Source organism: Kwoniella dendrophila, chromosome 4 (genome assembly GCF_036810415.1).
Source record: "Kwoniella dendrophila CBS 6074 chromosome 4, complete sequence".
Taxonomy (NCBI): Eukaryota; Fungi; Basidiomycota; class Tremellomycetes; order Tremellales; family Cryptococcaceae; genus Kwoniella; species Kwoniella dendrophila.
The window spans coordinates 724,408-739,239 of NC_089479.1; the positions used below are offsets into that span (position 1 = coordinate 724,408).

The window sequence follows — 14,832 nt, forward strand, 5'->3', positions numbered from 1 at the left end:
GTAGATGGTCATTACTACTGACGTTCTTGAGATCTGATAGATCACCTTGTTCCTCTGCTGAAAGACCCTTAATGAAACGATCAAGCTAGAGAAAATGATAAGGATAAGGATAAAGATAAAGAAGATAATGTTAATAATATAGTACAATTTGTTAGTCTCTCTTATCGATAACAAAATAAAATCCTGTAAACCAAAAACAAAAAGCTAAAAAGCAAAAATAGATAAAGATTTAATTCGATTTGGAATACAAAAGATGCCTTTTCAACAAGGTCCAAGGAAAGCTGAAAAGGATGATAAAGGTAATACTGTTTACCCATGTTTATGGATAGGTAAGTTTTGATATTTAATCGTTCTTATATAGTATCCACTTCCATGAACAAGTTACTCCTTCTTAAATCCGAGCCTCTTCGTTTGAGTTATCTAGCTAACGAATCAATATATTGGTATGATATAGGTTGTCAAAAAGCTTTCGGAACAGCTGGACATGTAAGTGCTTGCATTGTATCCTATTACAATATTCGCTATACTTCACGCTGATCATCTATCGTATAATTTAGGTTCGCCGTCATGAGAAAACCCATGTAGGAATAACCCCATACGCATGTCCACATTGTGATAAGAGTTTCAACAGAAGTGATGTTAGAGCAAAACACGTTTCGACTATGCATCCGGAACGTGAAGGACAAGCTGGACCTTCAAGTTCAGGATCTATAGATATCAACGATGAGCCGCCTAGGTAAGTTTACAGAGAACAAGGGAAACGATAATTCGATATAGGATTCCACTGATTTTTTACTATATCATTTAACAGCAAGATCAGAAGAATGTCAATAGATGAAGATTCTTCGACTCATAGAGGGGTGTCCACGAGCAATTTCGATAACACCAATCCTAGAACGGAATCAGAATATCAAAGGAGGTATTCAACTTCATCAGATCATAGAAGACCTTCTATAACTTCATTGACTGAACTAGCAAATGTAGCAGTGACAGATAACTCAACACCATTCAACCCATTCGTTTCACCTTTATCATCAACTGTACCTATACCTATACCAGTGCAAGTATCTATTCCAAGCTCCAACCTGATATCATCTAGTCACAATCAGAATGTCAATATAGATCCAATCGATCAATTATGGAACACATTCAACCAACATGACCCTTCACCTTCTTCTTCATCCCCTCATCAAGACTATACAGCGGGGTCTGGGTTAACGCCACTACTGAATAACAGTAGTCCGAACGTTAATATATCGATTTCAAATCCTAATATGGCATTAACGATGATGCCTCCTCTTCCTGCTACTGCCGTCAATACAGGTACACCATTTAGTGTACCTTCTGTCGGGTCCTCGAATTCGGGTTTTATAGATCCTGCTCATTTAAGTGTTGGGACTTCTACTGGACTATCGAGTGATTTCAACGCTGGTGAGTCATAGTTCAATGGATATCCAAAATTTTATTAGTCTACGATTGATGTTAACGTGGCTAGGCGTTTCCTATGATACAGATTTATTTGGCGTACCAATATCATCTGAACAACCAATTGATCCATTTGATCCAAGTTGGGAATGGTTTGGACAAGTATTTGGATGGGGTTCAGATGAAAATATTGATTTAGATATTGGTTTACAAAGTAGCATGTTCGATAAAGCAGGTGTCGGTCCAATTAGTTCAACAGATTCTTTAAGTGCTGCATGGTTATTATGTTCAACTCCAAGAGGTGGAAGTCCTGTAAATGGTGAAGATCCAAATTCAATACATATCGATAATAATCCTAATAAATCCAAACCTGTGATGGGAATGCCTGATCCATTCGGTAGGAAAGAAGATAATCCATGGGTAAGTCAGATTTGATCGAGTATTCAAAAATTTGTGTTTCATCGAGACTAACCATTCTCTTATATCATAATACAATTCTTAGCCAAGTATATTTAAACCTAAAGTACCTGACAGACCATTAACACTAGCAGGAATCAAAGCATCGCCCAGAACATATAACGAAAAATACAAGATACCTTCTTCTTCTGGTCTTAAAACGAATGCAATAAATGAAACATCAAGAAATGCGATGTTATCATTAATATATTTATGTCATCAACCACATTGGTTAATGCCTGATATAGATGATTTTCCAAATAGTGAAACAATGTCAGATTTCGTTGATTTATATTTTGAAAACTTTCATCCAATCTTTCCAATTGTACATAAACCTACTTTTTTAAAAAGTGATACTCCAGCTGTATTACTTTTAAGTGTAGCTGCAATAGGTGCTACATATGCAAATAAAGAATTTGGTCCGCTAGCTGTGGCTTTATGTGAATTGGTTAGAAGGATGATTGCTTGGATGGTGAGCCTATTCTATCCATTTGTCTGCATAAATTGAAACATTACTTTCCCAAAAGTGTATCTATGCTTTAGGAATCATTATTCGATCCTCAATCTAAGTTAGCTTAGCTGATTAGTCATGTTTGTTTAGCGAGGTAGTGACCAAAGAGCGAAGTTCGATCGAAACACGTTACTTGCTTTTCTACTTCAAACGGCTTTAGGTATAGCGTGTGGATCAAGAGAAATGTACTATCATGCAGAGATTTTCAGATGTAGTATAGTTACTACATGTAGAAGATTGCATCTACTTCGTGGAATCGGTTCCGCAATGAACGATTTGTATGCCAGAGAAGAATTTCCAACAGATGAACAGCGTTATAAAGCTTATATGGAAGATGAATCTAAAAGAAGACTAGGCTGGGGTGTTTATGTAAGTTTCGAATTCTTCTCTTTCATTACCACTTTGAACAGTAGCTCAACAAGTCTTCGTTTGGTTTACCTCTACTTCTGTGTAGTATCTCGATTCACAGATGGTCGCTTTATTACATATACCAGCCGTATTTGCTGTAAATGAAGCTGGAATACATTTACCTTGTGAAGATAAATTATGGGAAGCACCTGATGCTGAAACTTGGGCTGCTCTGATCGCAAATGGAGAAGCGACTGATCCATATACCATGAGACCTAAATTCTTGAAGGTTTTAGCGAAATCTTTAGCAGGCGAAGATATAGGTTTGAAAATGGATGATTTAGGTTGTGCAATTATATCTTTAACTGTTTGGAGGTAAGTAAGTCTGTGATTATGACCCAGCTTCCCAAGCTGATCAACGTTTACTCGATGAAATAGAATGTTATTGGATCAACAGATGTTACAGAAAGCTTTAGGTATAGGCTTAACTGATAATGGGATGGATAAACCTTCTTATACACATGAAGCTCATGTATTGGAAACGTAGGTTTGAGTTAAATAACTTGTTAATATAATGATATTGATATATATTAGATACTGATAATTTTGTTTTGCGTTACAGTAAACCAGCTCATTTACTGTTAAGATTAGCCCAAACAACATATTTATCACCTTCACCATCACATCTGAGATTAACTCCTGCAGCATTATATCATTCTGCACATATTCAATTTACAAGACCTGGATTGATGAATCGTATAAGACATGTTTCAGGTAAATACGAACCTGATATGACAACAAAAGGTTCTTTAGGTTGGTTGAAAGCTTGGATGAAAGATGGTAAAGAAGTTAGAAAAGTTCTATGGCATGCTGGTGTTTTAAATGCTTTGTTGACGGAATTTTCGAGGGGGTAAGTGTCTTGTGGCCTATAATGTACTTGGTGTAATGATCACTAGCGTCTGTTTTGATTCTTGTTACTGCCTATCTTTGTCTAATTGCTAACTTGGCTTTCTTCACCCTTGTATCGTACACGCTTCTTCGCCTTTGACAGATCTTTCGCCGAACTTTTCTGGACATTCGATTGCGCACTGGTTGTATGGGCTATAGTCAAATATGCTCCTCATCAATTAAGCAGTAGTACAGGCTTGAGATCAGCATTATTTTCTGCTAACTGTAAGTATCTCAAACTTCTCCATATACCTTCCCTTCTGTATGATCTTGTTCAACGATACTGATCGAGAGTATTCTTTTCTACTTCCTTCTAGGGTTTGACACTGTACCACCAAAATTATGGTTAGAACATGGAGGTGAAATTGTATTCCCTTTTTTAGGTTCTTCGATAAATTGGAAAGTTTCAAATTTATTAGAATTATTTATGAGTAGATTAGAAAAAATGAAATGGGGTTTAGCAATTCAATATAAATTAGTTTTAAACACTTTATTAGAAGCTGAATTAATTCATAATGGTAAATTAAATCAAATTTCTGCTCCGGATGGTGGTAAACCAATTAAAAGGATTGGTGAAGGTAAAGAAGATTATAATACGGATGAATCTGACAAGTGAAAGATTGGATAACCAATGGAACAAATGGGCTAAATTGTTGTAGAAATCAAACCGACGACCTTCTGACTCGATTACTGTATTGCTTGGTGAAATTTTTGCTTTCGAGGCGAATACGGCATTTAGCTCGAAGGCAAAAATCATAGGAAAGGAATATAGCTAGGCCAAGCTCTATCGTTGATCTATCTTCGTATGAGCTTTTAAGCACTATCACATTACAAGGAAACAGTTGTATAATGCATTTTTTTGTATGCGCTCTTATCAGACTATCGCCATACAAGTCGTATTCAGCAGAACTAGGTTCTCTGCAAGTAAAGCGATGTTGATCAAACGCACAGATCAGTAAACTACCTGCTTTTAGTTGAGCCACAATGCTGTCAAATTTATTCAAATAGCATTCGATGCATTATCTTTTTTTGACTACAGAATTTTTGTCATCTATCAATCCCCTTCTCTTGATACTGATACAAGTGTTCATCATATTGTATTGAAAACGCTTTAAGCAGATTTTCCAGCAAGAAGTCTTGCGCCTTCTGGAGCGTTTTTGTTGTTTGGACCGTACCAATGTGGGAAACCGAAATCTGAACCCCAAGGTGGAGAGTTTACTCTAGTTTGTTTACCTGATTCGGCTAATTTATCTAAAGTATCAATTTCATTTTGATCTAATTTAATAGTTTTCAAATTTGATTCAATTCTTGATGGTGTGACAGATTTAGGTAAAACAACGATATTCTTTGAAACTAAATAACTTAATAAAATAGTTGCTGTTGATTGATTATGTTTTTCAGCAATTTTAGTTAAAGATTCATCTTTATGTAATGGTGAAGAAGTTGAACCTAAAGGTGAATAAGCTTGAACTAAGATATCATTATCTTGACAGAATTTAACTAATTCATGTTCTGGATTATATGGATGTAATTCAACTTGATTTACTGCAGGTTTAACTTTACCTTCTTTTAATAATTTTTGAATAATTGGAATACCACAATTTGAAATTCCAATAGCTTTTACTTTTCCTTTAGATAATACAGATTCCATTTGTTCCCATGTTTTAGATTGATCCCATTCCCAATCAATATTTCTTGATCCATCTTCTTTAACAGGGAATAATGGATGTGTACCATTTGGTGCTAATCTAACTGGCCAATGAATCAAATATAAATCTAAATAATCGGTTCCTAAATCACTTAATGTTTGATCTAAACATTCTTCAACTCTATCATGATAAGATGACCATCTGTATACAGAAAAGTTAGCGATATATCATTCATTTGTTGCGAATTGCAATAAAACACATGGTTAACGTACACCTTGGAAGTAAGGAAAATTTCTGATCTTGGTACACCAGATTCTTTGATACCTTCACCAACTTCTTTTTCATTCTATAAGACAATAATTTCGTTGTCAGCTTCGGTTATTCTCGATAACACGTCATACAGTCGGTATTCATGAGTCCAACTAAAGATAGTGATTCTGACAAATTGCCCAAAAAATCTAATCCTATACCCGTCATATACCTAAATCCGCTTCTGCGAAATAGATAACTCCGCTTCATTCGCGATTCCCATCCGGAAGAATTCTTGTAATTGGGCACTCACTTGGTAACATAGAGCACCATCAATATGTCTGTAACCTGATTTCAATGCATGAGAAACAGCAGCTTTGACTTCTCCTGGTTTAGCTTGCCATGTACCTAAAGAATTCAGACAATCAGTTTCGGTACAATCTCCCTCCGCGGAGCAAATGAGACTCACCAAGACCAATTGCTGGGATGGTAGCACCAGTGTTTAATTTGAATGATGGGACAGAAGCGGCCATTTTGTATGATTTTTAACTATTGATTTCGTCTTGTGGTAGTTCGAAATTTAGGTAGAAAATAGATGTATGAAGAATTATTCAGGTGGATATCTTCTTTTGACGTTATATATCTTTTTCTTTCGTCAAGCAGTATCCATCCAATATAATCGCGGGGTAAATGACGGTTTAAAGATGGCAGTGTGAGCAGCCATATCAATCACCCGATACATCATCGGGCCGGTTCATCCCGGACCGTCTTGTCCGACTTTCGCATATAACGATTGCACGTGATAACGTCATACCTATAATATATATATCGCAGAAATCCGTGGTCGGATTAGGTGGTGACTGCCATTTGGAGAGACGAGTGAAAGATATTTTTGGCATGAAGGAGGACTAGAACAAAAAAAAAGCTATATATACTAGTACTCTGAAACCACTTACACGCAAGCCTATGGGGAAGAATGATGTCTGTTGCTTGTCAAATATTTGATAATGCCACCTCATCTACAGTACTCTGCTCACCAATGACACATGGCTAAAACCGAGTTTGATCCCTGTGTGTTGTGTGTGTTCGGACCAAATTTGACTAGACTTGATTAGATATCTTATTGTTCGATATATTTGATCATCCTTTGACGATCAAGTCCACTCATCCACCATCAATAAGCCCTAAATTGGTACATCACGCCATTTCAACTAAAATTTGACTACATTAGCATAGCAATGGCTCACAAAATGTATATCACTGGAAAATGGAAAAGGACGAACACCTTAATCAGTACCACCTTCCGCTGATGGACTTGGCAGACAACAGAGAGGCGTCCATCAGCATCAAAGTACCTCTACCTTGTTGAAAATCTATCTTGTACATGGTATCTTATTGTTTTCTTCACCTCACCTCAAAACGGGCTAAGATCGCGCACAGCAAAAAAGAAAAGAAAGATAAAAACGCCCTTTTCTGCAATTGATGGTATCACAAAGGTACCATCAATCAGATCACATCCTAATCGGAATGAAAGTGGGGGAAAGGAAGGGTAAATTTTCAGGTTTACATCTCTGATTATCCTGATCTAATCATTTGTAATCTACATCAAATTAGTAGTTGGTCAAGTCTAATCAACCAACGTTCGTATTTTCTCGACTTCTTTCCTCTTGGACGTATTGCTGTTTTTCTGGATCCGAGACATATATAAGAGAAGAAAGGTATGATAATCTTACTCATCTGAATTCTCCCTTACCCATCTACCATTGCATATGTCAACCTGTACATACCTCAATCAGACATCTAACCATATCTCATACTTATCTTGCTCTATTATTAACTTACCCGTACTACAATCTTGCCACCCACCATGTCCATACTACTCAACACAGCAACGTTAATCGACAACATAACTAAACCTTCTTCATCTTACTGCACAGATAAATCTACAGAATATATCGATATCATTATTGTATCAGCCCCATCATCACCTTCTTCGTCTTCTTATTCTACTAGAGAAGATCCAGATGCAACACCCAGACCTCATCCTCGTCGCTTGACCATACCAGCTTTAACAAATGAACAACTATGGGAACCTTGGTTTGCTTATCCTTCAAGACCTCAGATGACTTTACATCGTTGGGCTGAAGGTAATAAATCACAATTAGACATGTAAGTTTCCGCTCTTGTCCTTCCTATCACCCATTCTCATTCGTCATGACTAAATGCGGATCAAAATTAGCTAATTCATATTATGCTAAATAGGTTTATTCACAATTTACCATCTTCATCGCCTGAATCATTATATCCTTTATTCTTAACTAAATGTAGATCAACTTTATCAGCATTAAAAGTTTTAGTTATAGGTTCAATACTATTGATTAGAGGTGTAAATCATGGTCAACAAATGGGTAAAATCCTATTTGGTAGAGTTTTAGGTGATAGATATAATGATTTAATGTCTTTTTACGGTAAATCGTCAAAATTTATATCAAGATTACCATTGTGTGACGATGAAGAAGTTATAAGAAAGAGTGTGGAAGAAGCTAAAGTATTACAAATAAGGGCGAATGAGTGAGTCGAAACTTCCCGCTCTTACTTTGTTCGACTTTCATATCTTCTTTCCACTGCCTCTAATATCCCCTATCTTACCTGCCGTACCCAAACTTCCATAGGAGAGCTTACATACAAGCTTTCTTTACCGACAGATTATTCGCTTATCAGAAACACGAAGCAGCACTTGAACATCTTGGATTAGCTATCATAAAATTGATTCCATGGGATACAGCATCTTTATCACCTGAAGTAGCTCAAAGAACAGGATTTGCAGAAATGTAAGTTATCCTTTGATCCTCAGTGGTGACAATTGTATTCGGCTGATTCTCCATGCGTTCGACTTTTCTTTAGCGATCAATCGTTATTCTTATCGATTGCTATGGTATCAATAAGTATTTCAGAAACATTATCACCATGTCACAAATCACATTTATCTATTTTTGGATCAAGACTATATCGATTAACGAAAGCTTCTTGTGATTATATTTCATATTCACCGATATCCAAACATCACATCAACCAGAATTCAGAATATAATGACAGTTTCGCAGAAACTTTTCAAGGTAAAGAAGAAGAATTAGCTTTTGAATTAGAAAAAATAGCAAGTGAATTAGCAGAGATGACACCTTCATCTCCGTCTCTATCTCAAGAAAATCGTGATATCACTTCTGAGAAAACTATTAGAAATACAAGGAATCGGTTTGAACAAGCGTACTGTTCCTAAAAACGTGTTTCTGCTCATCATTCTATTTGCCTGATTTTTCCCTCCCGTCTTGCTTGAATCTTTCATTATTTACCTTGTGGGATGATTTTCACATGCTTCTTTATACGGGATTCCTTGATGACGACTTTATGACTTTAACGGATTCGTGTTCTTTTCTTATTTTTATGAAAGTCTTTTGGTGGTTTTACATTACTTATTCGTTTGTACCTTTTGTAGTTGACCAATCTATGTACTGTATGTGGCGTCTATAATGAAACGCTTCGGCCACTTGAGCGATCTGCCCATTCAAAATTGAACTTGCCCACATCGTTATTCGATACGCTACACCTTAATTGCAATCACGGACAGTGAGTATCTTGGTAAACAAATGCATACGTATATCAAGCTCGAATTTCAGATTCAAATAACTCAAGTCGAAACATACTTAGCGTGTAGCATAGTGATCTAAACTTGTATGAATTTCGAATAATGAGACAGTTTATCTTTTATTTCATTGAAATTGAGATTTTCCTCTTTACCTTTTTTAACATCGTATAATGTGACTCTGTATATTGAGTCAATCATCAGCAAATATGTCATCATTGTTAATGGTGGTTCCACAAAGACAAAATTCGAAGATGAACAAATGTACAATACTAACCTTCCAACATCGCTACCTTGTTGATCTTGGGTACCTAATAAACCGTACCACCTATTATCTTTTTTGATACACATAGGTGAGGTATTTGATATTTTGAGGACATTCCCTATTAAATGAACGAGTACAAGTCAATGACTGACTTCACTGTCATAAAAGTAGTGAAGATAGAAATAGTCAAATCCAAATGAAGGGAATTGTAAGTGAAGCGGCGAAAATTCAGAAATAACAGTAAACTCACATAACTTAGCTCTGGTTTCCGTATTATCTACATCTTCGTCAAGGGTAAGAGTTTCACTTTGTATACCTGAAATCATTCTTAAACCAATATCACCTGTACCATCTTTCAAAAATTCATGATTTTCTATAAATCCCGTACCCTCAATCTCTTGTGCAGCTTCTTCAAATACACTTGGCCACCTAAGATATACGAGTCATTGGATGATTGTATTAAAGGACACTCTGTCATGTAAATGATGATAATCAGAATGACTTTTTGGAAAACTCACCAAATATCACCAGAATTACCATTTTTCTTTTTATCTATATCACCATAAGTTATATCTTTGGTTTGCCAATCTTGTTTATTCATATTAAACAATTTCACTTTAACGATTTTTTCACCATTTTCATTTTTTTCAGAATCATCAATTTTGGATTTTATATCATCTTTATTTTTATTTACTATACTTGATAATGCACATAAAAACCAATCATTATTTTTACCTTGTTTGATATCATTTGCTTTTGGTGTTGAATTTTCCCATAATGGTTTTTCATCATCGTCATCATCCCTTCGAGTTAATTGTACAGAAGAAAAAGTATTTGATAATTTAGGGCTACCGCTGCGTACAGTGTCTCTAATAATTAGCTTGTCATTTCCAGATGATATAGGTGAGCTGAAAACAGTTGGAATTACCATTAAAAGGTATAATACTGTAGCAAAAAAAAACAGATTTTATCGGTTCAGCTGAAGCTTTTCATGGGGTATGGATTCCGACAACATTAATGCCCATACTTACAATTGAGATAATGCATAGTGTGGAAATATTGATAGATAAATTCGATTTCTTAAATCTTCCAGAGAGCCTTGAATATTTCGATACACTTATGTACAGTAGATTGATAAAACAATATCTTCACAATGTTAGCAATTGTCAAAGATCCTAGACAAATCCCTTTAGCTAATACCATCAGAATCATCCGGTTTTGTGAAGCATGATGTATATATCGACGCTAGTCTCGAGTAATGTACCTCGTTATCGTAGGCGTTCCCAAAATTTTCTTTAGTTCCTTTCATGATTCCCATGCTCCCATGCGTTGACCTATGAAAGGATGTAGCGGACTAGGGGGATTTTGTAATGGCGCATTGGGGTGATTAAACTTTCCTTTATGAGGGATCGAATTAGCAGCGTTTCAACAGCTATATCGACAAGATTCGAAATCGGGTTAATATGTAAGAAATCGAGACTCGATTTCTCCCTCTAAAGTAATATATTGAGGATATGTTTGATTCGATCGAGCATCTTTATGGATTAACCCCCAAATCAGTATAATCTTTTACCTAGCGCGACTCAGCCAAAAACGTTCCACTTTAGATTTCTGGCATAAGCAGTGACATTGTCTGGTCGGATCAAGGGATGGTTTAGGGCAGAGTCATCAGATACGCTATTCATGCTCGTCTTGTGTGTTGAATGACGATTGTACCTCCCTTCCTACTTTTCAGCAGAGAGCTACATTTTCACGTGCCGCGTTACTTACTCCTATCTATTGTTGATAATTTTGTTCCATCGCGCCACCACCAAATTGACCCTGCTGAGCTAACATTTGTTGTAACTGGACCATCTGCTGCTGTTGTTGTTGCTGTTGTAACTGTATATTTTGTTGTTGTTGTTGTATATTCTGCTGTTGGAGGTTCTGTTGCTGTTGTTGTTGTGATCTAATTTTAGCTTCAGCAATTTTAATTGCATTGATTAAAGTCTGCAATTGACCGGAAGGTATATTATTATAATCAAATTGTTGGATTGGTAAACCTAATTTTTGTGCATGCGTCATTAATTGTGTATATTGTTGTTGTGTTATACCCCTTTTATCTTGTCCCTGCCCCTGTTGTTGCTGCTGCTGTTGCTGTTGTTGTATAAATTGTTGAGGTTGTAGAGGAGCAGGCGCAACAGGAGGTGGTATAAATTGTGGTTGAGGTTGAACTTGAATTTGACCTTGGTTCTGTATAGCATTTTGTGCATTCTGAGCTTGTAATAACATCTGTTGATGATACATCGCACTGTTATTATTATTGTTATTGTTGTTTCCTACGACATTCTGCATATTCTGTGCGGTTGGTGATGGTCTAAAAGGTTGCGTTTGTGTTTGTGTTTGTTGTTGTATTTGGGGTACCTGGGTTAATGATCTTGCTTGTACCGCTTGTTGAAGCTGTTGTTGCTGTTGTGAGATGTCCTGTTGCGGTTGCGGTTGTGGGGCCACTTGAGTGGGTGTTGATCTTACATTAACAGCATTTAGAGGTGGAAAAGGTACGTGCTATGGAAAAGGTTTGTCAAAATCGCTTTATAACTTCAAACATCTGCCAAACTCACCAGACAAACTACCCCCATCAGCTTATAGGTCCTAGTACCGCTTGGGGTGGGTGGTATCGAGGGTAAAGGCGCAGAGAATAGCACGATTCCCCTATCTTGAGTTCCGAATGGAATGACGACCATATTCCCCTTTGAATGTAAACTATTTGCCAATTGCGTGTATTTTGACGCGTTACTTGAAGGATCTTGACCTGTCATATTAGGTGTGAAAACTACAATAGGGCAGTTTTTCGCTTGTGCATATGCAGTGAGAGTTTGAACTTCCAAGACCACAACATTACGCAGTTGTAAATCTTTCGGCCAATGTTGTGCTAAAATACCATCGGTATTTCCAGAAAACCTTGATGCATCCAGATTCAACAAGTGAGTGTAACTTCCAGGTGTACTAGCTGAAGAAAGGGTACCTGACCAAATTTGTTGTGAAGCCGGTCTTGAAGGTTGTTGTTGCTGTTGCTGCAATTGTTGAATATTCTGTGATGTATCCTGTTGTGGCTGCTGCTGCTGTTGCTGCTGTTGAACATTTTGATTCTGGTTGTGGTTTTGGGCTTGTTGAGCTCTTTGTTGTTGAATGGCAGCCATGACATTCGGATCCATCTTTACATCGTTAGCCGTTGAATTGATGTTAATGTTATTTTGCTGAAGATTTGCTGAGTTCGGGTTATTCATATTCACATTAGTAGTATTGTTATTGTTATTATTGTTGATGTTTGGTATAGAAGATGAAGCTGATAATTGACGTTGTTGTTGTAACTGTAGTAATTGTCTAATTTGTTGCCATTTTGGGTCATTCATATCTATATTACCATTATTTACACCACTTTTCATAGCTTGGATCATAGTTTGCATCATCTGAGGATCAATCTTACCATTCCCACCACTCGACATAGAAGCTGATTGAACAGCTTTAGCAAATTGGGCCATTCTAGCTTGCATAGCTTGGTTTTGTAATTGTTGTAATGTCTTTGGATCGTTATTATTGAGATTGTTGCTAATGTTAGGAATAGCTGATTGTAGGTTGGGATTGGTTATTGGAGTTTCTATTCGCTCGGTGGCTACAGTTGATGCCACCATATCAAGTCCTGGCGTAGTCCCTGTCCAGGCATAATAGTCGATCAGCACATGACAAACGACCAGAAAGATGAAAAAAGAAAATTACCAGTCTCAATTGAATATCCAGAAAGCGTTAAATCGATCTCCGAAGGAACGCTGAACCAGGGTGCATCGGAAGAACCATTCGAAACCTAGCACGCAACGAGCTCAGTTCCCTGCTCATACTAGCCAGTAATGGTCCGCTCACCTCTTTACACATAAGTTTAAGCCTTTTGCTTGACCCATCTCTATCGTTAGCCGGTCCGATTATAACGCAAGAGCATTTCATATCTTTCTCCTTTATCCCTTTCGTAAGATCCTTCCAAGCATCCTCATCCCATACCCCTTCACCGCTATTACCATTCGTTACCAGATCTCCACTCTGCTGATTTATGGTGCCCACAGGGTTAATATCGTTAGGAGCTACTACGACTAGATACCGTCTTGCAGGAGATCCTTGACCGTTGTCCTCAATTGGTAAAGAGGTATGTAGTGAATCGAGTAAAGGTGTAGCTGATGAAGGTGTGAGGGAAATAAAGGTTCTTGTAGGCGAATGTCCGATGTCTATATGAGGTTTACTCAAGTACTGAAGATGAATGTATCAGTTTCCTCCACTCCAAGTCTTTGGATATCTGGTTATGTGAACCCAGCTTACCTCGACTCCACTCGTTAAACCGTCAATCAATCTAGCTTCAGTTCTTCTCTTTCGTTTCTTGTTCTTTGCCGATTCCGCTTTGCTTTCTTCTTCGTGAATTGCTTGTTCTGAAAAGTTTGGCCAGCTTCTCTCTATGTGTGTTTCCCTACCTGATTTAGGGAAATAATCTGTAAGAGTCGGCAAAGAAGTTAAGAAGGCTAGAGGACCTGAATATTCTTTTGTGTATATATTCGATGTTTTGATTGTTTCTGCTGACGCAGTGATCAACAGAAGTAATCGTAGCTGTTGCAAATATGGTTGACAGGCATCAGTGAACATGATTAGCTTTGAACAATATTTAAGAGCTTACATTGGTATCACCACCATGTTTTTCCATCAACCTTTGAACCAATTTATGAACTACTCCATCAGGGACTATAAGCTTCTTGAATTTCGCTCTCGGGAGTGATGAATCAAAGACGAATGATGCTAAGTGCTTGAGAGAAATTGTTGGATTAGTTGAAGTTGAAGAGGATGCTTCAGGTTGATCAGATTGTATAGCTATGCTGGACATTTTGTGATTTTCGGAATTGTCGCTTTCACCGGGTTCGATTTTGTTTTAGGTTTGTCGACAAGCTTTTCTATATGGAAGTGATCATTCCAGATACTGTATCTGTGGTAAAATTGAAGCGAGCAGTGATATGTGATAGTTAAGTCGCTGATCCTTCGACGATATTGCCTTGACGAACAGATTATTGCGAAATTGACTGGAACATGTAAAGAAGCATAATCTGAAGTGGAAGCAGAAATAGAAGTAGAGATGGATAAAACAACAACATTATCCGTAATCCTGATATCTTGTCCACCATACGGTAAATGGTACCCTGATAACACCGCACAGACGCGTCATATAACTGCCATGTATGTAGCTGCAACTATTTCAATGTTGAATTGCTAGATGTTATTCAACTTCTTTCCTTTCTGAGAACCATATCAATGCACGTATAATATTCAAACT

The 14,832-nt window shown here is 37.1% G+C and overlaps 5 protein-coding genes across 5 annotated transcripts; 2 read left to right on the forward strand and 3 right to left on the reverse strand.

Moving 5' to 3' along the window:
• Positions 1-253: 253 nt before the first annotated feature.
• Positions 254-4,304, forward strand: L201_003398 (uncharacterized protein; the record flags this gene model as incomplete). The annotated part of the gene is made up of 12 exons (XM_066219153.1): positions 254-329; positions 455-486; positions 558-736; positions 812-1,431; positions 1,514-1,845; positions 1,928-2,353; positions 2,483-2,761; positions 2,847-3,115; positions 3,179-3,283; positions 3,363-3,650; positions 3,792-3,913; positions 4,006-4,304. The coding sequence occupies 12 exons, from the start codon at positions 254-256 to the stop codon at positions 4,302-4,304; spliced, it is 3,027 nt and encodes a 1,008-aa protein (XP_066075250.1).
• Positions 4,305-4,799: 495 nt separating this feature from the next.
• On the reverse strand, positions 4,800-6,119 carry L201_003399 (uncharacterized protein; the record flags this gene model as incomplete). The annotated part of the gene is made up of 4 exons (XM_066219154.1): positions 4,800-5,538; positions 5,610-5,683; positions 5,900-5,994; positions 6,056-6,119. 4 exons carry the CDS (start codon positions 6,117-6,119, stop codon positions 4,800-4,802), a joined length of 972 nt encoding a protein of 323 aa, XP_066075251.1.
• Positions 6,120-7,453: 1,334 nt separating this feature from the next.
• Positions 7,454-8,863, forward strand: L201_003400 (uncharacterized protein; the record flags this gene model as incomplete). The annotated part of the gene is made up of 4 exons (XM_066219155.1): positions 7,454-7,755; positions 7,849-8,157; positions 8,292-8,417; positions 8,491-8,863. The coding sequence occupies 4 exons, from the start codon at positions 7,454-7,456 to the stop codon at positions 8,861-8,863; spliced, it is 1,110 nt and encodes a 369-aa protein (XP_066075252.1).
• A 444-nt stretch (positions 8,864-9,307) lies between these two features.
• L201_003401 (uncharacterized protein) lies at positions 9,308-10,422 on the reverse strand (the record flags this gene model as incomplete). The annotated part of the gene is made up of 4 exons (XM_066219156.1): positions 9,308-9,407; positions 9,504-9,609; positions 9,742-9,920; positions 10,010-10,422. The coding sequence occupies 4 exons, from the start codon at positions 10,420-10,422 to the stop codon at positions 9,308-9,310; spliced, it is 798 nt and encodes a 265-aa protein (XP_066075253.1).
• Positions 10,423-11,267: 845 nt separating this feature from the next.
• On the reverse strand, positions 11,268-14,388 carry L201_003402 (uncharacterized protein; the record flags this gene model as incomplete). Its single annotated transcript, XM_066219157.1, has 6 exons — positions 11,268-12,035; positions 12,092-13,182; positions 13,248-13,332; positions 13,389-13,766; positions 13,836-14,117; positions 14,185-14,388. The coding sequence occupies 6 exons, from the start codon at positions 14,386-14,388 to the stop codon at positions 11,268-11,270; spliced, it is 2,808 nt and encodes a 935-aa protein (XP_066075254.1).
• Positions 14,389-14,832: the final 444 nt, after the last annotated feature.